At 50.2% G+C, this 23869-nt stretch overlaps 1 protein-coding gene across 1 annotated transcript; it reads left to right on the top strand.

The window, feature by feature from the left end:
• On the top strand, positions 1–21716 carry CIMAP2 (ciliary microtubule associated protein 2). The gene is made up of 10 exons (XM_012749684.3): positions 1–118; positions 861–948; positions 1397–1561; positions 1743–1865; positions 6045–6182; positions 6327–6470; positions 8882–9043; positions 10008–10133; positions 12170–12303; positions 20471–21716. Exons 1-10 carry the CDS (start codon positions 69–71, stop codon positions 20541–20543), a joined length of 1203 nt encoding a protein of 400 aa, XP_012605138.1. The 5' UTR covers positions 1–68; the 3' UTR covers positions 20544–21716.
• Positions 21717–23869: the final 2153 nt, after the last annotated feature.

The following is a 23869-nucleotide window of genomic DNA, read 5'->3' on the forward strand; positions in this document are numbered from 1 at the left end:
CCCCTGGGGCAACCAGTCTCCTGGGGACCTCGGGACCTCGGGACCTCACTGCCGGCCGGGCCGGCGCCATGCCCAACAAGTGGTTCAGCGGGGCACCCTTTGGGGTGCAGAGCCACAGGTGGGGCCCGTCTGCGCCCCCAGACACCCTCAGCCTGCCTAGGGGGGAGAGAGCGCCCACCTGCGCGGGGTTGGGGGTGGGGGCTGGGGGGGGAAGGTTGGGGGGGAGCCGGAGGCGGGAACTTGGGGAGGGGGCTGGGCTTTTCTCCGCTCACACCTCCTGCCCTTACCTGCCCAGAGCTCTTTTACCATCCTTACTAAGTTCCTTAAAATCATTCCAAGAGCACCTACTATGTGCCAGGTTTGGAGAGGCCACATGACCTGGCCCATAGTAGGTCACTCAGCTAAAAAGTAATGGGTGGGATTTCAACCCTGGTGCCTTTCTTCCTCTCTGGATAGATAGGTAGATACCTGTATCTACATATACCCATGTATCTATATATCAGCTACTATGTGCCAGGCAGTTCTAGGATCTGGGGCTGCAGCAGTGAACAAAGCAGCAAAACACTACTCATGGAGTTTGCACTCTTGTGGGGGAGTGCAGAGGGGGTGGATAATAAAATATGTATATGTATAAAATGTTGTGTAGTGATAAGGGCTATGAAAAAAATGCATCTGGGAGGCGGAGGTGGGTGGGGTGGGGTGAGTGGGCATGGGGACTTCTGCTTCCCTGCTGCTTATCTGCCAAGGGCCAGCTCCAAGGTCATCTCCCTAGGAAGCCAACTCCCTCATGCCCCAGAGCTGCCCAAGCCAGAGCCAGGTGCCAGGCACTGGGCTCTTACTGGGTCTCCATGCCTCCCCAGATTTGACGTCTCTGCTGTTTATCCCAACCGGAAGAAGTACAGCACCTTCACGGAGGCCCCATACTTTAATCGTTACTCTGTGGAACTGGTGAGTTTGCACAGCTTCCCTGACTCCTCGTGTGGGGTCTGGCCACTGCCCCTTGGAGTCACCCACCCTGGTGGATGAGCTGAGCTGGGCAAGGGGCCTATCTTCTTCCTCCCCACGCCTGCAGCCCCTGGCACAGAGCTTGGCCGGTTGGCGTTTCTGATGTGTGTGACAAGTGCAGGACTGTGCCATTTCTAGCTCTTGCACTGCCTAGCTGTGGGTTCTGGAACGAGCTGTTGCACTTCCCAAAGTGTGAGGGGGCCAGTGATGGAGAATGTCGCAGTTGTACCTTGAGCGCCAAACCCTCCAGTGCCAGGCGTGGTGCTGGGAGTGGGGCCCGCAGAGGAGGATTGCTCTCGCCCCCAGGTCAGGCTGGCGGCCTCGTGACGACCTGCTCTGAGGGCGGACCAGTGTGCGCAGCCGGCACAGCTCTGATCGTGCTCTGCCTCAGTCCCACATAGGACCTGGAACCTACAACTCCCGGGAGACCTGCTTCAGCAAGAAGAAGCTAAAGAAGGAGGTGGGCACAGGCTGGGCCAAGGCCCAGGAAGCCACCCGGCTGACCCGGCTGCCCCACTTCCAGTACCAGGCCATCATGAAAGAGAAGGAGCAGCAGGTGAGGCCTCTGGGGCCAGGTCTTCCTGTCCGTTGCCGTAGCTCCAGTGTGGCCTTCAGTGTGCTCGCAAGGCCAGGCGGGGCTCGTCCTTTAAGGAACACCATCTGTCCCCTGGGCTTCTTCCTGCGTGGACATTCCCAAGTACAAAGTTTTCACCTGCTACCCTCTTTTCTTGGGGCAGGAGCAAAAGCTGGGGCCTGGCTACTACAACTTCAAAGACTTCTTAGAATTGCTGAATGAGAAACCATGTAGCACCCGGGGGCTGCTCAGCTCTGGAGAGGTTCGCTTCCGAGGACTCATCGGGGTAGGTGTTCTCACACGTGGAGCAGGGTCCCTTCCGCCTCCCCCCTGGCTGCAGAGCATCAGCCTGGGTAGTGCTGCGAACACCCTTCCTTGGACCTGTCTCCTCCCCCGGCTCGGCCAGGCTTTCCCCGGGTCCCCACAGCCCCTCAGCTTTCCTGTGCCACAGCCTTGGGCCCGCTGGCTGTCATCTGTGCTGGCAGGGATGGGTCTGGTTCATCTCTGGGTCCTCAGCAAAGAGCCCAGCACACATTAGGTCCTCAACACATTCATCCATCTGTATATCCAGCCAGCCAGCCAGCCTGGGAGCAGTGCACCTGCTAAGTGCCGTGCACTGTCCTAGGCCTTGAGGATTCAGCAGTATTGAAGACAAGGTCCCTGTCCTCATGAAGTGGACATCCTAGTGGCTTTCTACAACAGTAGAAAGAAGGAAATACATGTATAGTCAGGGCTGTGAGGACAGATGATGCAGGGAAGGGATAGATGGTGATGGGGTGCAATATAGAGAGTAGTCAGGGAAGGCCTCTAGGAGGAGGTGACATTTGAGCAAACCTGCAGGTCCTGAGCAAGGGAGACTCATATCTGTGGTAGAGCATTCCAGGCAGTGGGAACATGCTTGTCGAATCAGACCAGCAGGCAGGAGGCCGAGGTGGCCGGGGGGTGGGGGGTGGGATGGGGCAGGTGAGGGCAAGATGAGGTGAGAGGGCAGAGGAGTGAATGGCTGGGTTGGGAGGGCTGTGCAGCCAAAGCGGGGCCTTCGAGTGCTATTCCAGGTGTTGTCAGAGGACAGTGGAGGGTTTGACAGGGGCAGGACCTGGTTTACATTTTTAGGGGCACACCCTGCTCATGAGGGCCAGGGGTGGGGCATCCTGGTAGGAGGGGATGGTGGTGAGAGGTGGGGGAGACAGCATTGTGGGGTGATCATGCCCTGTAGGGAGCACACTGAGTGAGGCTCATGCTCAGAGATCATGAGGAAGAAGGTAGCAGTCACCCCCTACCAGAGGAGCCAGTGCTGTGTTTGTTGGGTGCTCCTCCTGTGCCTTGGCCTTGAACTCTCTGCACTGGACACCGTTGTCCTTATCCCGGCTCCTCAGATGTGCCATGCTTTCTCAGCTGGGGCTTTGCTCCTGCTGTTCCCTCTGCTGGGAATGCCCTTCCTCCCCTAGCAGCCAGTTTGCCTGAGGCACGGCTACTCATCCTGTAGCTCCCAGCTTCCAGAAGCCTTCCTGAGCCCCACTAGGGGACAGCTCCCTTCCTAGGAGTCCCTAATGTGATCATGTGTCTAGTGTTTCTCTCCCACTGGACAGTGGCCCCTGAGGGTGGACCACGTCTGCCTGGTTCATTCACTGAGGCATTCTGAGGCCCTAGCAGTGCCTGGCACATAGTAGGAACACAGTGAGCATTTGTGTACTGCATAAGTGCACGCATGCCTACTAAGTGCCAGGTGCTCCAAAACATTCTAACTATTTGCAACCACTCCAGATATGCCCTGGAGGCACAGAGAATATGCAACTTGTGCCAGGCTGCAAAGCTGGAGCTCCCACACCTCACCACTGTGCAACCCTCTACAAAGGCTAGGAATTACTATTTCCCATGTTCCAGGGATAAGCAGAAGCATCTCCGGGTGCAGAAGCTCTAACTGTAGCTAGCTTAGGGAGAGAGGAGGCCTGGAGGCATCTAAACATGAGTCATTACCTGCAAATCTAAAGTAATAATAGCAGACACTTAGCATAGCACTTACCACTCACTAATTAATCTTCACTACAGCCCTGTGAAGTAGGCACTGTCATTATGTCCACTCCACAGATGAGAAAACCGGAATACAGAAAGGCTAATCAACCCAGTGCCCAGGGTCACAGAGGCACGGGGTGGCAGAAGCAGGATTTGAATCTGAGGTGTCCAGTGTACCCCAGCACTTCACCCACAGGCTTGGCTCCGTTAGCTCTTGGGCTTTGTTCCTTGCCTCTCTGTGGAGGACAGGGTCAAATGTCAGAGCTCAGCCCAGCCGATGGCAGGGCCGTTGGTGGGACAAGTCTGACTAGTCCCTCTTCCTCCTGCCTGTGCTCCTTCTGCCTGGGCAACCTTCCCACCGCCCCCCACACCCATCTTTGGGGATCCTTCTCATTCTTCAAGGCCCAGCTTAAAAAAAAAATCTTACAAGTGATGATTCCTCCACTCCCACACTACTCCCCTGCCAAATTAATCATTCCTTCTTGTGTCCCAAAAGCTCTGACAACATAACATTCTAGTTAAAGTCATAGGCTTTCTCATCAGCCCAAGTGTGGCACTAAACAGGTTTTAAGAAAGAAATGAGATTATGCAAGTGCCTGGCATTGGGCCGGACGTGGTTTGTGGGCTCCCGGAGCAGGGCCACTCTCACCCCTTGTCTTTTTTTTTTTGAGACAGAGTCTCGCTTCGTTGCCCAGGCTAGAGTGAGTGCCGTGGCGTCGGCCTAGCTCACAGCAACCTCAAACTCCTGGACTCAAGCAATCCTCCTGCCTCAGCCTCCTGAGTAGCTGGCACTACAGGCATGCGCCACCATGCCCAGCTAATTTTTTCTCTTTGTATTAGTTGGCCAATTAATTTCTTTCTATTTATAGTAGAGATGGGGTCTCACTCTTGCTCAGGCTGGTTTCGAACTCCTGACCTTGAGCAATCCGCCTGCCTCCGTCTCCGAAAGTGCTAGGATTATAGGCGTGAGCCACTGGCACCTGGCCTCACCCCTTGTCTTGACCTTCATTTCTCAAGCTTCCCAGGACCTGGGCTGCCCACTGCCCACCCGCCCCCCAGTGCCTTCCACAGTGCCTGGCACACACTCAGAAAGATCTTAGATTTTGGAGTTGGAACCCTGGTGCTGCCCCTTTCTGGAGGTGGGACCTCTGCCACACGTTTGCCTCTCCAAAACTCAGTTTCCCCATCTGATAATTTCGGATGGTGCTGACTTGCTCTCATCAGGTCACCTCCAGGACCAAGGTGTTGAGGCTAGTGGGGGTCCTAACACGATGCATGGGCCCAGCTACCCTTGGCGGTTTTCTCCAGAACACACCTGGGAACCCTGGAAGGAGGTGGTGTGTGGTGGCATTCCTCGGGGGTGAACAAATCTGATGCCCGCAGTGGCCTGACTCCCCCAGCAGAGGTCCTTGGCCCGTTAGCGTCCTGCTTCCCCAGGGTCAGGTTTCAGGGCCCAGAGGTGGGCACAGCTGAGCCATCTGTGGGGTGGCAGCGACTCCGTGTGGCTGTAAGGTGCAGAGCAGCGGCAATCGTCCTGCCAGGTGTCTACCCGAGGATCTCGATCCACCCACCCGCCTACACTGTGAGTGGCTTTCCTCGCTGCACCTGCAAAGACCACACTCCTGCCCCGGCAGCCCAGTCCCAGATGGTCATTGCAGCTGCAGTTTTAACCTCTCCTACTCTCCAAGACAGTCAGCCACTCCTGCCTGACTTATCATGTGTTGGTGCCCACTGTGTGCGGGCACCATGCAGGGGACTTTACAGACAGTATTTGACTTCATTGTCATTACCCTGGTGGGAAGTATTACTATCCCATGTTGCTAATATGGACCACGAAGCTCAGAAGGCCCAAAGCCACTCAGGTAGGAAGCAGCAGAGGCAGGATCTGAACTGAGGACTACAGGTCTTTCCTGTCACAGCACTGCTCACGGCACAATGAGAAAGCCATTCATGTCACGTAGGGCCACAATGCAGGGCAGAAAGGATGGAACTGTTGAGGTCGCCGAAGCCTGCACCTGTCTGAGGTGGCGGGGAAGGGAGGCTTCATTCCCAGGAGAGAGGACATCTGAGCCGGCTTTGCGGGATTCGTAGGATTTTCCAAGGCAAAGAGGGGAGGAGGGGCATTCGGGTGGGGGTTACGGCACGCACAAGTGAGGGCCAGGAGGTTGGGCAGAGTGGCACGCGCTTGGGGAGCAGCAAGGAGCCCAGGCTGGCCAAAAAGTGGGGGTGTGGCAAGGAAGTGGCAAGTCACACCTGGACAGGCCAGTGGGGCCATGGTGAGGAGGCTGAACTTGAGGGTGACTGTGTGAGCCGCAGTGCTGTGTGCTGGGGGTGGGTGACACGTGGGCACCCTGTAAATCCCGTCCCCCTCTCAGGGATGGTGGTCCCAGGTGTCTTTCTCCCAGGTGCCTCTGCATGAGGAGTGGGCCTGACGGTCCTCATGCTCCCACAGAACTACAACCCAGGCCCCGGGAATTACGGGGAGAAGGGCAACCCCTACTCGAAGCTGGAGGAGAATGCCTGGAACCGGTCCCACTCCGAGGGCCTCATGTGCAGGATGACCAACAAGCCGCCGCCCTTGGCTCATCAGGTAACCCCGGACCCGGCCGGGCTGGGTCTGCCTTCCTGTGCTGGAGGGAGCCTCCCGGGGCAGACGGGGAAACCAAGACCCGAAGGGCGCTGGGCCCACCTCTGCGACTCTCCTGCAGGCCTCATGGCCTCTGCTGTGTTCTAGGGGAGTGGTCTGGGACCTGGCACCTACTTCTTAAAGAGTGGCATCGAGACATACCTGGAGCAATCGGTCGGCACCCGCGGCCCGTATGACATTTTCTCCGGTGACCGCAGCAAGGCCGTGCCTTACGGACATTACTCTACGCAGGTGCGTGCCTGGGAGGCGTGGGGTCCGTTCCCCAGCAGGGTGACAGTGACAGGCCTCGCTAGTTAACACCAGGACACCACCCTGTGTGCCACGTGCCACACAGGGCCCTTCCCACATCCCACTCACAGCCAGGGCAGGGTGGGGCTCCCTGTGAGGAAACTGAGGCCTGTCACCCAGTGGGTAGGGGCCAGAGCTGGGGTTTGACCCCCAGGATGTCTGTCTGGCTTCACAGTCAGTCCCCTGCTCTGCAGGGGCAGGAACCGCACAGTGTGGGGGTGGCCCTCAGTGCCAGGGCTGGGCCGGGGGCTGGCTGCGGGGCCTGCAGGGACACAGTGGCACAGGGCCGGTGTCCTGCCATTTGGGAAACATTTCACAGGCATCGTAGGCCCACCTCAGCTGGCTGGTTTAGTGCCAATGCTCTGCTAATGAGGGCCAGGAGGGGAAACCGAGGTGGAATTTTAGTTTGACACCTCCTTTCCTGCCCACCTCAGGTTTGTGTTATGTGCTTTCATAGCACGCCATGCTTTGTCTCTTCATGATGATAGCAACTGGAATTGAGTATTTGTCTAATTACCTGTTTATTTTGTCTCCACTGTGCATTCACTCAGTGCGTGCAATTAGGCCAGGTAGGAGTCTAGGTGCAGGGAAATCAGCCCTGTGGAACTTACATTCTAATGGAAAAAGAAACACAATCACCAATGAGTAAAAAAATTCTAGGACGATGTTAGCAGGTGGTGAGTGCTGTGGCGAAGGCCTCAGGAGGGATAGGAGGGCTGCTGGTTGGTTAATGTGGAAGGACTTTGGGACCAGTTGACAGATGAGCCGCTGAGCTGAGCCCTTCCCTCCGACCCCCGGCTGCTCCCCAGGACCTCCCAGATCTCCGTCTGTCCCATCCGGCGCAGCAGGGGCCTCAGACCCTCCACCGCGCTGCAGACACGGCCCGGCCACGCTGTTTCTGTCTGTCTGGTTTTTTTTTTTTTTTTTTTTGAGACAGAGTCTCGCTTTGTTGCCCAGGCTAGAGTGAGTGCCGTGGCGTCAGCCTAGCTCACAGCAACCTCAAACTCCTGGGCTCGAGTGATCCTTCTGCCTCAGCCTCCCGGGTAGCTGGGACTACAGGCATGCGCCACCATGCCCGGCTAACTTTTTTGTATATATATCAGTTGGCCAATTAATTTCTTTCTATTTATAGTAAAGACGGGGTCTCGCTCTTGCTCAGGCTGGTTTTGAACTCCTGACCTTGAGCAATCCGCCCGCCTCGGCCTCCCAAGAGCTAGGATTACAGGCGTGAGCCACAGCGCCCGGCCTGTTTGTTTTTTTTTTGGAGACAGAATCTCACTCTGTTGCCCAGGCTAGAGTGAGTGCCGTGGCGTCAGCCTAGCTCACAGCAACCTCAAACTCCTAGGCTCAAGCAATTCTGCTGCCTCAGCCTCCCGAGTAGCTGGGACTATAGGCATTCGCCACCATGCCCGGCTAATTTTTTCTATATAAGTTGGCCAATTAATTTCTTTCTATTTATGGTGGAGACGGGTCTCGCTCTTGCTCAGGCTGGTTTCGAACTCATGACCTCGAGTAATCCACCTGCCTCGGCCTCCCAGAGTGCTAGGATTACCAGCGTGAGCCACCGCGCCTGGCCTGTCTGTCTGTTTTCATAGGCTTTATCAAAGAGCAGTTTCAGCCTCACAGCAAAACCGAGTGGAAAATACAGAGAGTTCCCGTACACCCCTGACCTCCCCACGACACACAGCGTGCCCTCTCTCCATGTCCCCCCAGACGTGCACGTTTGCTCCAGTCGATGAACCTACACAGATAATGCCATGATCACTAGGAGTCCATAGTTCACCCCTTAGGGTTCACTCTGGGTGTGTGCGTTTTGTGGGTTTGGACCGGCGTGTGACACGCACCCGCCACTGCAGTGTCACACACAGTAGCTTCCCTGCCCCCCAAATCCTCTCTGCTCCTCCAGTCATGCCTGCTGCTTTTTAAATATTTGAAGTGTCGTGGCGTCCCGGTAGCTTGCCGTGATCGTATAGTGGTTAGTACTCTGCGTTGTGAAGTGTCGTTCCTGCTGAGAATGGTGCCTGGCTCGATAAATGTCACAAGTCACTGAAAGAGAGAGGGAACGGACGAGGATGAACTGGGTGCCAGGTGTGCTGCGTAGCGGGTGCAAGAGCCTAACCCCGTCTCAGCCTGCTGGTGGGGCGTCTGCTCCCAACCCACAGGGCCAGTCAGGGTGGGCCTGGAGGCTGGCCTCACCCCATACGGCCTGCCTGGGACCTGGGACGCATGCACAGCAGGGTGGGGAGTGACACCTCGTTGCAGGTGGCACTTTCCTCTCGCTGGTTGTGGGTGAGGGTTGAGAGAGGGGGCTCATGATTCTGCTGGCATAACATCTCTTTCTCTCCAATTCCCAGAGAAAGAAGCCCAGGGAGCTGATGAATTTCAAGAGCTTCGTAGACGAGCTTAACTCATGTTACAATGAGAAGCATGGGGTTTTTTCCAAAGCTCCCCGCAACCCGAAAACCCCTCCGGAGAGGATTTACTGGGCCACCCCTAGCCAGTGCCCCCGAACACTGGTCAGTGTGCCCCCAAGGCCGTCCTTCCGCTCTGGCCCGTGAGGACCGGGGTGGGTGGGGTGGCTGTCTTGAGGGGGATCAGACCAGCCTGGTTTCCAGTCCTGGCCTTGAGCATACCAGTCACTGGGGTGAGACCCTGTCACTCCCTGGGCCTCGGCGTACTGTGAGGACAGTGGAGTGGCGTGAGAGTTAGATGAGGCTGTGTACTTAGAGCCTCCCCCAGGGAGGGCCCGGCCAGTGTCTGTCTCCACCCTGGCCCTCAGGGCACTGGGGAAAGGGCGAGGGGATACTGGAGCCGGGCAGAGGAGGGACCATCCAAGGGAGCAGTGGGCTGTGCCTTGGTGTCAGGGCAGGCAGGAGAGGGGGCTTGGGTGCACAGCCAGTGGTCGCAGCAGGCCCTGGGCTTCAATCAGGCCTCCGAGCAGGGCCTGCCCCTTAGCATACGGGCAGGAGCAGAGTCCAGAAAAAGCAAACAGCACTAGCGGTTCCTGAGTGCCTGCTAGGCGCTCTCCTGCTCCCCTTTCCCCCACCCCAAGGGATTCTCATCTGCATTTCACAAAAGGAAGCCAAAGTCCAGATCTGGGAGGGATTTGCCCAGAAAGGGGGAGAGGGGCTGGGGTTGAAACCCAGCTCCTCTGAGTGCAAGGCCTGTGTGGCTTCCACGCCCCAGACTGGGATCTGGAACATCTCTCTGGACCCTACCAGGCCGTGAAGGCCCTTGGGAACCTGAAACAAGGTGTCAGGCTTCTGGGTGGCAGATGAAGTGGGGCAGGGGACATGGGCTGTGAGGGCACTGCATGGCCCCTTTGCTGGGAGGCAGCTGGGCACCCCCCACTGTCCTTGGGTCAAGGCCCAGGGCGGCTGGGCAGGCGCAGTCAGCTGCCAGGAGTCCTCCCCTGCCCCTGCCCCAGGCTGACCAGTGCCAGGGCCTCTCCACCTCCCAGCCTTCATTCCTCACCCCTAGGCCACATCTGGCCCCGGCTTTTGGCTTCCACCGGAGGAGAAACCCAAATACATCAACCAGCCGCCGTTCCTGCTGGCCGCCAAGCGGTCCGGCACAAAGGCCAGCCAGAATGTTTTGGGGAGCTGGGTGAGTGTGGGTCTGGAATGGGGCATACATGGGGGCAGGGAACACTCTCCTGCCTCTGCAGGCAGCCTCGAACCCTCGTCCCCTGGGAGCTGATGCTTGGACCAAGCCAATGCTACCCTTCCTGACAGCCACTCCTCCTGTCTTATTTTTCAAAGGCATTGGTTCTCACACTTGGGTGAGCAGATATTAGCATCACCTGCAGGGCTTGTTAAAACACAGGTCACTGGGCCAGTGCTGGAACTTCTGATGCAGCAAGCCTGGGGTGGGATTCGGGAATTTGCATTTCTAGTAAGTTCCCAGGACCACACTTGGAGAACCAGTGAGCTAAAAGACATCTCTCTGCAGCCATCCCATTCTCTTATCTTCTCAGAGAGTGAAGTTGGCCCATAGCTCACCCCCGCTGAGCAAGGCCCCCTCTGGCCCCTCCCTCTCCTGCTCTCGTCCCCCTCCCTAGAAGCAGTCATCCCCAGTGGGTGACAAATGAGTGAGTGACGCACCCTTTGGTTTGTTAGTGGTTTGTAAAGCAGCTAAGCTCCTGGGGTGTGTGCTTGCCTCCTGAACTGACAGTGGCCTTGGGCATTGACCTCACTCCATTTCTCTTACTCCAATCTTCAGTTTATGAGCACACCTTTGATTAGGGTCCAGTAATCATATAGAAAGGTTCGTGCGTGAATAAATTATCACAAATGGCCTCACCTGTGTAACTACCTCCTCGTGCATTCAAGAGCTCTTGTTTCCAGCAGTCAGGAGCCCCTGCACAGCCCCACCCCTACCAAGTAGCCCCTGGCCTGACTTCTGGCCCCACGGGTTAGTTTTGCCTGGTTTTGAACAGCTTTCTGCTTTCAAGGTCTCCCGTGGTTTCCTTGGGAATGGCTTGCTTGTAACGTCCTTGTCTTCCTGTCCTGCTCCTTCCCACTGCTCACCCCGCACCCCCACCTCCGAGCTCTTCCTCCTCCCAGGGGAATGTGCCAGCCACCCCACCTCCTTAGCTCCCCAGGTGACTGCAGGGTCCTCAGTGTGCCCAGCCTCCACTTACCCATCCTGGTGAGGACCAATCCTTCCTTTCTTCACCCCCAGCCTGCACCTCCTGCAGGGCAGATGGGCTTCGCTCGGGGACCCCAAGGAAAATGTTTAGACTAGAGCCAAGTGACCATGCTGCTACTACAGAGCAGGCCACTCCACAGTGGGATGGGCTGATGTGCAGCCAGGGCAGGGAGCCCTCTGCATACACGCTCTAGCCTGGAGTCTGCTCCCTCCTGGAACAGGCCTCTCCCGTGTGGGAGGCAAGTTCTGCCTCACATGCGACTAGTCTCTGGGTCCTGACTCTAGAGACTGACTAGTCTCTGGTCTCCCAGCCCCACGCTGGGCACTGTTTCTGCAGATAGCTGGGTTCTTGTCCTGCCTTTCTTCTGCCCTTGCTGTGTTACCTTCAGCCAGTGACATCTTTCTGAACCTCTCTGTTGGTGCCTCTTGTATCATCTACAACCCAGACATCTGGGTGGGATGGCGTGTTCCTTTCCTAGGGCTGCCGTAACAAAGGGCCACACACTAGGTGGCTTCAAACAACAGAAATGTATTCTTTTACAGTTCTGGAGGCTAGAAGTCCCATATCTGGGTGTCCGCAGGTCCATGCTCCCTCTGAAACATGTAGGGGAGGATCCTTCCTTGCCTCTTTGTAGCTTCTGGTGGTGGCCGGGGTCCTTGGCATTCCTGGGCCCATAGATGCATCATTGCTCCAACCTCAGATGGCCGTGTTCCTTCTGTGTGTCTCTTCGAAGGACACCAGTCATATTGGCTTAAGGACTCACCTTACTCCAGTATGACCTCGTTTTAACTAATTACGTCTGCAACAACCCTGTTTCTAAATAAGATCACATTCCTAGGTACTCAGATTGGGACTTCAGTGTATCTTTTTGGGGGACACAGTTCAACTCATAACAGATGGAGCAGAGAAGAGTCTAGGAGGAGGAGAGGAGGCCAAGGTCAAGTCCCCAGGCCAGGTTTGCTGATGTCCTGCCATCCTCTCCCTGGTGCAGAACCCGGTAGGTGTGGGCCGCTACCTGAACACCTGGCTGATGGAGACAAAGGACAGACGGCAGCGCTACCGGTCCCTGTTCCTGGTTGGATCCAAACGCTACCTCTCGGACCTGGACCGGGACATGATCATGCAGTGAGTGCAACTGACGCTCCAGAGAGGGGGCGAGGGCAGGGAAGGGCTTACTCAGGGGTGGGCTGGGGGTTCCCCATGCTCGGTTCCCATGGGAACACAGCTGCTGCCCCTAATGCCAGCCAAACAGTGGAGGCAGTGGAGAGAGCTCAAGTTCAGATCCTGGCTCTGGCACCTGCTGGCTGTGTGAGGTGGTGCGCGTTGCTTAACCTCTCTGAGCCTCATTTCCTTCAGCTGTCAAAAGAGCAGATATCTGAGAAGACCCAAATGAAATGATCTGTTGAAAACTCTCAGTAAGGAAAAGGTACTCAATCAATGCTAAATCTTCCACCCACAGCACACATGGTCTGGACTTTGCCCTGAGTGGCTTCACCATGTGGAAGCCACACATTTTTTGTTGTTCATAGTGGAGTTGGTGAACTCATTTCAGGAAGTTGTGCTGACGCCCAAGAAAGGGAAGGTGCATGAAACACTGTGGCAAACTATAAAACAGCTTGCAAGTGCTAGCTGACGCCATATTTTATTTATCTAGGAGACCATCAGTTGCAATATAATCTCAATTTCAGAATGTTGAAATGTGAATAAACATGCCCTTTAGAATTGAACATTTTGGTTTTTGGAAATTATGGTGAGGACATGAGGACCAGCTTCTGGGGACCAGATTGCTCAGGGAAAACGAGCTTTTAAATGTAATTAAAAAAAACAATTTTTTTTTTTTGAGACAGCATCTTGCTCTGTGCTCAGGCTGGAGCAACAGTGCTGTGATCCTAGCTCATTGAAGTTTCAAACTGCTGGGCTCAAGAGAGACTACAGGCACGTACCATCATGCCTGGCTAATTTTTAAATTTTTTGTAGAGATGAGGTCTTACTGTGTTACCCATGCTAGTCTTGAACTCCTGGCCTCAAACAGTCCTCCTGCCTCAGCCTCCTAAAGTGCTGGGATTACAGGTGTGAGCCAGAAGGCCTGGCCCAAAATGTTTTATTTATTTATTTTTAATCAAAGTAGTCCTGTATTTTCTTCCTTCCTGATTTGCTCCCTTGTTTTGGGAGATTCCTGAGAAAGGGCGATGGGAGGTAATGTTTTTGATAAACTGCATGATTGAAAATGTTTCTTTGTGTTTCTTTGGATGGGATCTTGCTCTTTTGCCTGGGCTACAGTGCAGTGGCATTAGCATAGCTCACTGTAACCTCAAACTCCTGGGGTCAAGTGATCCTCCTGCCTCAGCCTCCTGAGTAGCTGGGATTACAGGCACATGCCACCACACCTGTATAATTTTTCTATTTTCATAGAGATAGGAGTCTCACTGTATTGCTCAGGCTGGTCTTGAACTCCTGGGCTCAAGTGATCCTCCTGCCTCGGCCTCCCAAGGTGCTGCTGGCCTTATAGACATGAGCCACCATACTCTGCCTGAAAATTTTTCTGATTCTTTCCACCTGCATATATGATCAATAGTTTGGTTGGAAATAAAATTCTAGGTTGGAAATAATTTTCCCTTGGAATTTCAAAGGCTTAGCTCCATAGCCTCCTAGCTTCAAGTGTGATTGTTGAGAAGTCTGGTGCCATTCTGGTTTTCTGTCCTTTGTATGTGACCTGCATTTTCCTTTCTGGAAGCTTTTTAGGATCTTCTCTTTGTCCCTCATGTTCTGATGGGTCTTAGTGTGAGTCTGTTTTCATCCATCGTGTTGGGTACTCACTGGGTTCCTTCCATCTGGAGACTAAGCACCTTCTACTCTGGGAAAATCTTGCTTGAGTTTTTGTCTTTGATGATTCCTCTCCGTGTTCTCTCTTCTCCTTTTCAGGAATCTTTTAGGTGAATGTTCGATGTCCTTGTTTGGCACTCTAGTTTGCTTACCTTTTTTTTTTTACTTTTTAAAATTTTTCATCTCTGCCTTTCCTCTTCTACTTTCTGGTAAAATTTCCTTGTCCTTATCTACCCTACTATTGCCTTTTAAAATTTTGGCTATTGTATATTTTAATTTTCAAGAGCTGTTTTGTGTTGTGGATAGCCTCTTTTTTTCCCTTTTAATAGCACCCAGTTCTGTGTCATGTATGCAGTATGTTCTTTCATCTAAGGATATGAGTTAGTTTCCCTACATTCTTTTGTCCCCTGCTTAGTCTTCTTCCAATTTCCCTTTTTTGTTTCACTGGTTTGTTCGTATTTAAGAGGAAAGCACTAAAAACTGCCGTGAGTCTGGGTGGGACCTGTCAACCACTGGCTTCGCTGGGAGCGATTGGCTGAGGATCTGGTCTTCCCATTGGCAGACCCTCAAATGCCAGGGTGTCTGGCTATTTTCTCAGGGGTCATTCAGCTTTTCTAGAAGAGAATCCTCCGTCTTGGTTGGGGGTAGGTATGGCTGCTGGTGTTTAGGGAAGGAGGCTGGTGGTCTCTCTCCTTCTCCTCAGGTGTGTGGACTTCCTCTTACTCTTTCTCTTCTCACTGTGGGGCCCATCTTCCTTCATCCACTGCGCTGGCCTTCCCCGCCCACACCCCCTCCTGTCTGGAACCTTCTTCACAAACTAAACCTCCAGTCGCTTGGGTGGCCAAGCGGTAGGCGGGGAGTCATGTCTAGCTTTCCCTCTTGTCTGCAGCTTGGTCTTGTGCCTGGTTTCTGAGATACTGGTGCCTCCACCTCCTGGGCCTTTCTGAAGTTTGGTGGCAGGAGGGTCTCATTGGCTTCCCCTGCTGCAGGCAGCTTGCTCTTCAGCCTTCTCAGCCCTGCTAATGCCTCCTGTACTGTCCGTTTCCCAAAAACATTGCAACATCGCTCTCCCGATAATTCCTCTCCCTTTCTTTGTCTATTTTTCTGTTGACAAATAATATGGGGTACATATGATATTTTGACACATGCACACAATGCATAATGATCACATCAGGGCATTCGGGATAGCCATCCCCATTTATCATTTCTTTGTGTTGGGAACATTTCAAATCTTCGCTTCTAGCTATTTCAAAATATACAATAAAATATTGTTAACTGTAGTCTTCCTACTGTGCTATTGAGCACTAGAACTTTTTCCTTCTAACTGTATGTTTGTACCCACTAACCAACCTCTCCTCATCCTCCTCACCCTTCCCAGCCTCTGGTAACTATTGCTCTATTCTACCTCTGGGAGTTCAACTTCTTTAGCTTCCAGATGTGAGTAAGAACACGCAGTATTTGTCTTTCTGGGTCTGGCTTATTTCATTTAAAATAATGACCTCCGTTTCTATCCATGTCACTGCAAATGACAGGATTTCATTCTCTTTATGGCCAAATAATATTGTGTTGTGTTTATTTATTTATTTATTTATTTTTTGAGACAGAGTCTCACTTTGTTGCCCAGGCTAGAATGAGTGTCGTGGCGTCAACCTAGCTCACAGCAACCTTAAACTCCTGGGCTCAAGCAATCCTACTGCCTCAGCCTCCTGAGTAGCTGGGACTACAGGCATGCGCCACCATGCCTGGCTAATTTTTTCTCTATATATTAGTTGGCCAATTAATTTCTTTCTATTTATAGTAGAGACGGGGTCTCGCTCTTGCTCAGGCTGGTTTTGAACTCCTGACCTCGAGCAATCCACCCGCCTCAGCCTCCCAGAGTGCTAGGATTACAGGCGTGAGCCACTGCACCCCGCCTGCATTGTGTTTATATACCATGTTTTCTCTATTTATTCATCCATTGATGGACACTTAGGTTGATTCCATATCTTGGCTATTGTGAATAGTGCTGCAATCTACATGGGAGTGCTGACATCTCTTTGAAATCAGACATACTGATTCATTTCCTTTGGGTAAATACCTTGGAGTGGGATTGCTGCATTGTATGGTAGTTCTATTTTTAGTTTTTAAAGAAACCTCCATACTGTCTTCTATAATGGCTGCACTAATTTGCATTCTCACCAACAGTGTCTAAGAGTTGCCTTTTCTCTGCATTTTTGCCAGCATTATTTTTTTATCTTTTTGATAATAGCCATTCTAACTGTGGTGAGATGATATCTCATTGTGGTTTTGTTTTGTTTTTTTGAGACAGAGTCTCACTCTCTTGCCCAGGTTAGAGTGCTGTGGTGTCAGCCTAGCTCACAGCAACCTCAAACTCCTGGGCTCAAGTGATCCTCCTGCCTCAGCTCCCCGGGGAGCTGGTACTACATGCATGCACCACCGTGCCCAGCTAATTTTTTCTATTTTTAGTTATTTGGCTAATTTCTTTGTATTTATAGTAGAGACAGGGATCTTACTCTTGCTCAGGCTGGTCTCGAACTTCTGAGCTCAAGCAATCCTCCTGGCTCAGCCTCCCAGAGTGCTAAGATTATAGGCATATCCACCACGCCCAGGCTCATTGTGGTTTTGATTTACATTTCCTTGATAATTAGTGATGTTTAGCATTTTTTCATATACCTATTGACCATTTGCATGTCTTCTAAGAAATGTCTATTTATGTTCTTTGCCTACTTTTTCATGGGATTAATTGTGGTTTTTTTACTGTTGAATACCTTGAATATTCTGAATATTAGTCCCTTATCTGATGAATAGTTTACAAATATTTTCTCCTATTCTACAGGTTGTCTCTTTGCTCTGTTGCTTGTTTCTTTTGTTGTATAGAAGCTTTAGTCTGATATAGTCCCATTTCTCTATTTTTTTGTTTTTGTTGTCTCTGCTTTTGAAGTCATAGCCATAAAATCTTTGCCTAGACCAATGTTCTAAAGCATTTTCCTTATGTTTTCTTCTAGTAGTTTTAAGGTTTCAGGTCTTAATATTTAAGTCTTTAATCCATCTTGAGTTGATTTTCGTATATGGTGAGAGAGAGATAGGATAGTTTCATTCTTCCGCATATGGATATCCAGTTTGCCCAGCACTGTTTATTAGAGGGTATCTTTTCCCCATTGTATGTTCTTGGCACCTTTGTCAAAAATTGGTTGGATGTAAATATGTGCATTTATTTCTGGGCTCTCTATTCTGTTCCATTGGTCTGTGTGTCTGTTTTTATACCAATACCATGTTGTTTTGGTTACTATAGCTTTGTGTAGTATGTTTTGAAGTTATGTTTGTGATGCCTCCAGCTTTTCTTATTAGCATTGCTTTGACTATTAAAGGTCTCTTGTGATTCCATACAAATTTTAGGATTGTGTTTTCTGTTTTTGTGAAAAATGTCCTTGGCATTTTGATAGCGATTGCATTGAATCTATAGCTTGCTTTGGGTAGTATGGTCATTTTAGCAATATTAATTCTTCCAAGTCCAAGAGCATGGGATGTCTTTCCATTTGTTTGTGTCCTCTTCAATTTCTTTTATCAGTGTTTTGTAGTTTTCCTTGTAGAAAGCCTTTCTTGTAGAAAGGCCTTGTAGAGGCCCTCCACCTCCTTGGTTAACTTTATTCCCAGGTATTTTATTATTATTTTTTGGCAGCTATTGTAAATGGGATTGCTTTCTTGATTTTTTTTTCCAGGTAGTTATTGGTGTATAAAAACACTATTGATGGCTGGGCATGGTGGCTCATGCCTGTAATCCTAGCACTTTGAGACGCCGAGGTGGGAGGATTGCTCAAGGTCAGGAGTTGGAAACCAGTCTGAGCAAGATCAAGACTCCATCTCTACTAAAAATAGAAAAAAATTAATTATCCAACTAAAAATATATATAGAAAAATTAGCCAGGCATGGTGGCGCATGCCTGTAGTCCCAGCTACTTGGGAGGCTGAGGCAGGAGGATTGCTTGAGCCCAGGAGTTTGAGGTTGCTGTGAGCTAGGCTGACACCACGGCACTCTAGCTCAGGCAACACAGTGAGACTCTGTCTCAAAAACAAACAAAGAAACAACAACAAAAAAACACTATTGATTTTTGTATGTCAATTTTGTATTCTGCAACTTTACTGAATTTTTTTTATCGGTTCTAAGAGTTTTTTTGAAGTCTTTAGGTTTTTCTATATATAAGGCCATGTCATCTGCAAAGAGGGACAATTTTGACTTCCTTTTTTCCAGTGTGATTGTTTTTTATTTCTTTCTCTTGCCTGGTTTCTCTGGCTGGGACCTCCAGTGCTATGTTGAATAAGAGTGGTAGAAGTGGGCATATCCTGGTCTTGTGTTAGTTCTTAGAGGAGAGGCTTTCCGCTTTCTCCCATTCAGTATGATGTTAGATTTGGCTTTATCCTATACAGCCTTTATTATGTTGAGGTATATTCCTTCTATGCCTAATCTGTTGAGGGCTTATATTATGAAAGAATGTTGAATTTTATCAAATGCTTTTTCTGCATTTATTGAAATGATCGTATGATTTTTGTCCCTTATTCTGTTGCTGTGATGTATCACATTTACTGATTTGCTTGTGTTGAACCATCCTTGAATCTCTGGATAAATCCCTCTTAATCATGGCATATTATCTTTTTGATGTGTTGTTAGATTCACTTGCTAGTATTTTGTTGAGAATTTTTTCATCTGTGTCCATCAGGGATACTGGCCTGTTTTCTTTTTTGTTGTGTGCTTGTCTGGTTTTGATATCAGGGTAATGCTGGCCTCATAGAATGGGTTAGGAAGAATTCCCTCCTCTTCAGTTTTCTGGATTAGTGTGAGAAGAATAGTTTGAGTGTCCTTCTTTATGAGTTTGGTAGGATTTGGCAGTGAATCCATCCGGCCCTGGGCTTTTCTTTGTGGGGATACTTTTATTACTGATTCAATTTCATTACTCATTATTGGTCCATTCAGGTTTTTTGTTTCTTCATGGTTCAATTTTGGTAGGTTTTATTTATCTAGGAATGTATCCATTTCCTCTAGGTTTTCCAGTTTGTTAGCATATACTTGTTCATAATAGTCGCTGACAATCCTTTGTATTTCTGTGGTATCAAGTGTAATGTCTCCTTTATGATTTCTGAGTATTTGTTTATTTATTCATTTAGATAAGGTCTCACTCCGTTGCCCAGGCTAGAGTGCAGTGGTATCATTGTAGTTCACTGCAAGCTCAAACTCCTAGGCTCAAACAATCCTCCTGCCTCAGCCTCCCGAGTAGCTGGGACTATAAGTGCATGTTACCACACCCGGCTACTTTTTAAAACCTTTTTGTAGAGACGAGGTCTTGCTGTGTTGCTACGTGGTGCAGACTGGTCTTGAACTCCTGGGCTCCAGCAATCTTCAACCTGTTTGAAAAGTCCTGTTGAGGCCTGTTTGAGGCTCCAGCAACTTCATGTTTTCAAGTCTTTTGCATGTTTTGGAAAATGGGTTGCTTGTTTTCTTATATTAAGTTCTGAGAGTTCTTTACATATCCTAGGTGTAAGTCCTTTATCAGATATGCGTTGCAAATATTTTTCCCCACTCAGCAGGATTTTAACGAGAAGTAACTCTTGTGTTGTAAGAACTTACTCTGTGGCATTGTGGGGTGGGGGAGTGGGCTGGGGGCAGAGGAAAGGAGGCTGTCCTGACAGTCCAGATGACAGGGGCAGCGCACAAGAGTGAGGAGACAGAGACACGGAGACCCACTGAATGGCAGGACAGGCCCTTTTGCCTGCTGAGCCAGCCCTGTGTTCCACCTTTCTTCCTTTGACAGGTATTTGCTAAGCACAGGTAATGGTCTAGGCGTGGGGGAAGTACCAGTTAAGAAATCCAGGTCCTGCCTCCCTTTGTGGAGTGCACACCTGGTGGGGGGAAGACAGGCAATACACAAGTGCATAAAATGTGCAACGTAAGGGCTGGCGGCTGATGTTGGACACACACAGCAGGGGTCTCTACAGAAATGCCATCTTCAAGTGGTTTCTAGGATGGGAACCAGGGTCCTCCGGGTTCCACTCCTCGGAAAGAATCAGAGCATAAGAGGGGACACAGGACTAAGGTCAGGAGCTCTGGGTGGGACTCTGGCCTTCAGGTGACCTCAGGTAAGTTCCTGCCTCTCTCTCTGGTCCTCTGTCTCGTTCTCAGGGTTGGGCTAGAAAATTCTTCGGGCACTATGATTTTTTTTACTTGAATTTCTTGCAAACCAACTTGGGTTCTCTAATGAGCTGAACTAGGTGCAGATTGGCAGGCTCTTCCCCATAGAACCAGGCCGTTTTGTTGGAAGAGGTCTAGAGGTTGTTGATTTTGGCCTCTCACCTGATGTAGGATCCCTTGTGAAACGCAATCAGCAGGTGCCCATCCGTCTCCATGGGTGTCCCTCCAGGGACAGGGAGCCCGGTCCCTTCCGAGTGATTACTTCCATTTTTTTTCTGTCTTTTTAAAGGGAAAGGATCACACCTTTCACTAAGGGGAAGTGCCGTCCAACAGTGGATTATGATTCAGATCCTACTTCTTAAAGCCGCACGTGAAGGGCAGCCTGCGGTGACTGGAGGCCCAAGGCCTGAAGACAAATCTGGGGATGGGAGGATGGGTGTGGGAAGGGGGCGAGAAAGGACGCATGAGAATTCCTGGGAGAGGGGAGAGATGTGCTGGGACCACCTTTGCTGGAACTGTATACCTGGAGGTCACAATGCCTGCTGGGACACCTGGGGCCAGATATCTTATGTTACAAGAGATCGAATATCCTGAGAACTGGAATCAGCAATGACACGAACGTGGGGGCCAGACAGCAAACGGACTGAAGGGGTGGAATGTGGTTGACACTCTTGGAAGCCTTTCTATTCTAAAGCGAGTGCTTGGCTCCTTGTTCATTAAAGTCCAAAAAGGGGTGGCACAGTGTAGCATATTTGGCAATTCTAGAACTTTCCAGGAACATCCCATCTCCATCCCAGGACACTTCTGGAAGCTCAGCAGAGCCTCATGCTTTGAGGAGACTGCTGACCGCCAGGCCGTGTCCAGCCACTGGGAGCATTGGCTCCACCCACAGAGTCAGCCCTGTGGGCACCCCATCCAGCCTGCAGGTGGGTCTATGGAGGCTGGTCACAACGTCCTGGGCTCCTTCCCTCACTGTTCATGCCAGTGAGAGAGTGGGTGGGTTGTCCCTAGAGAAGAGGAGACCTGGACACCACAGGTTCAGCCACAAAGCTTGCATAATGATAAAGAATACTTCAAACACTTTCTTTAGAGTGCGAGTGTCTTACAGAAAGCAGCTACTTCCTCACTCGTGTCAGAATGACTGTTTTGGAAGAAGTAAAACCATCTTTATTCACAGGCAACTTGGTCATCTATGTAAAAAATCCTACTGAATCTTCAAAAAAGCTACTAGCTCTAGCTCTAAGAAGTCAGTTTAGCGAGGTTTCAGGAAATAGGATAAAAAAGCCAAAGGTTTTTTTTAGGTTTTCCAGGTTTTTAGGTTTTCTAGGTTTTCCAATTTGTTAGCATATACTTGTTCATAATAGTTGCTAACGATCCTTTGTATTTCTGTGGCATCAATTTTAATTGTAATGTCTCCTTTATGATTTCTGAGTATTTGTTTATTTACTTATTTAGACAAGGTCTTACTCTGTTGCCCAGGCTAGAGGGCATATTTCCATATACTAGCAACACAATAAAAAATTGAAAATTGAAAATACCGTCTATAATAGCATCAAAATTATGAAACATTTGGGTATAAATTTGACTAAAGATGACAATATCGGGCCGGGTGCGGTGGCTCACGCTTGTAATCTCCAGCACTTTGGGAGGCCAAGGCAGGAGGATCGCTTGAGACCAGGAGTTCAAGACATACAAGATCTGTACATTGAAAGCAATAAAATACTGCTGAGACATTAAAGAAGACATAAAGAAGGGGGAGATATAGCTTGTCCATGGGTCAAAGGATTCAATATTTCTGAACATATTTGAAGATAGATAAACAAAACCCAAAAAAGGACTCAATATTGTTAAGAGGTCACTTTTCCCCAAATTAATCTATAAACTCGTGCAATGCCAATCAAAAATCCTAAGGCCGGGTGCGGTGGCTCACGCCTGTAATCCTAGCTCTCTGGGAGGCCGAGCCGGGCGGATCGTTTGAGTTCAGGAGTTCGAAACCAACCTGAGCAAGAGCGAGACCCCGTCTCTACTATAAATAGAAAAATTAATTGGCCAACTAATATATAGAAAAAATTAGCCGGGCATGGTGGCGCATGCCTGTAGTCCCAACTACTCGGGAGGCTGAGGCAGGAGGATTGCTTGAGCCCAGGAGTTTGAGGTTGCTGTGAGCTAGGCTGATGCCATGGCACTCACTCTAGCCTGGGCAACAAAGCGAGACTCTGTCTCAAAAAAAAAAAAAAAAATCCTGGTAATTTTTTTGTGAAAGTTGACAAGCTGATCCTAAAACTTACATGGAAATAAAAAAGACACAAAAGAGCCAAACAACTTTGAAAAACATTGCCTTATTTACAGAGTTATGAAGTACAGGAATCAAGACTACATAGAATTGGCATCAAGGTAGACAGATCAAAGGAACAGAATATAGAATCCAGAAACAGACTCACACATATATGGACAACTGATTTTTAATAATGGTGCAAAGAGAATTCAGTGGAGAATAATAGTTTTTTCACATGGTGCTAGAACTATTGGATATTAATATGCCAAAAAGTGAAGCATGATCAGTCGTTTTTATCATGTACAAAAATTAACTCAGAGTGTATCTGTGATGTTTTGAAATATATATATATTTGGTTTTCATCTCTGTTTCCTGGCACTCAGCTCCTAAAACCCTTGGAATCTCCTGAGTGATGTATCTTTTGTATGTTAATGAGATGTCTGGTGGCTGGGGACACCTAGGCAGCTTTAGGATGGGGACTGGTCACCAGAAAGACTAAGAAGTGATTAGAGGATTGAAATTTTCAGTCTCATCCACCTTCCAGGAGGGGGGAGGGGCTGCAGGTTGAGTCGATCACTAATGGCCAGTGATTCAATTGATCATGCCTACATAATGAAGCCTCCATAAAAACCCAAAAGGACTGGGTTTGTGGAATGGGGATTCAGCCAAAATGAGCACAGAGGACAAGGGCGTGGGGGGTGGTGACAGAGATGCAGAGGGTTCAGAGCCCAAGAGGTAATGCCCTGAGGCCAGAGACAGGGCGCAGGGGCCACCTTTCCTGCTCAGCTTGGATTTGGGGGTCACCGGGAGAGGTGCTGGATGAGTGATGTGCTGGCACATGTTTAACAGCTGATTCTCAACACAAAACAGCAAGTACCTAATTTTATGTGTCAATGTAAGTGGGCCCGGGGGTGCCCAGATGTTTGACCAAACTTTTATTGTGGCTGTGTCTGTGCGGGTGTCTCTGGCTGAGATTAGTACTTGAATCAGTAGACTGAGTAAAGCAGGTTGCCCTCCTGTGGCGGGGGGGCCTCATCCAACCAGTTGAAGACCTGAATAGGACAAAAAGACTGAATACACAGAAACTCCTCCTGCCTCAGTGCTTACGCTGGGACATTAGTCTCTTCCTGCCCCCAGATCTGAACTGCAAAATTGGCTCTCTCTGGGTTTGGAGCCTGCTGCCTTTTAGACTGGCACTAACCCCATTGGCTCTTCCTGTTCTCAGGCCTTTGGGCTCAGCCTGGCACTAGCTTGCTGACTGTAGATCTTGGGACTTCTCAGCCTCTAGAATCGCACGAACCAATACCTTATACCGAGTTTCTCTCTGTGTGTCTGTGCATCTGTCTGTCTCTGTCTCTCTCTATATACACAGTCGTATACCTAATAATGACATTTCAGTCAATGGCAGACCAC

The sequence above is a fragment of the Microcebus murinus genome, chromosome 2 (genome assembly GCF_040939455.1).
Source record: "Microcebus murinus isolate Inina chromosome 2, M.murinus_Inina_mat1.0, whole genome shotgun sequence".
Lineage (NCBI taxonomy): Eukaryota > Metazoa > Chordata > Mammalia > Primates > Cheirogaleidae > Microcebus > Microcebus murinus.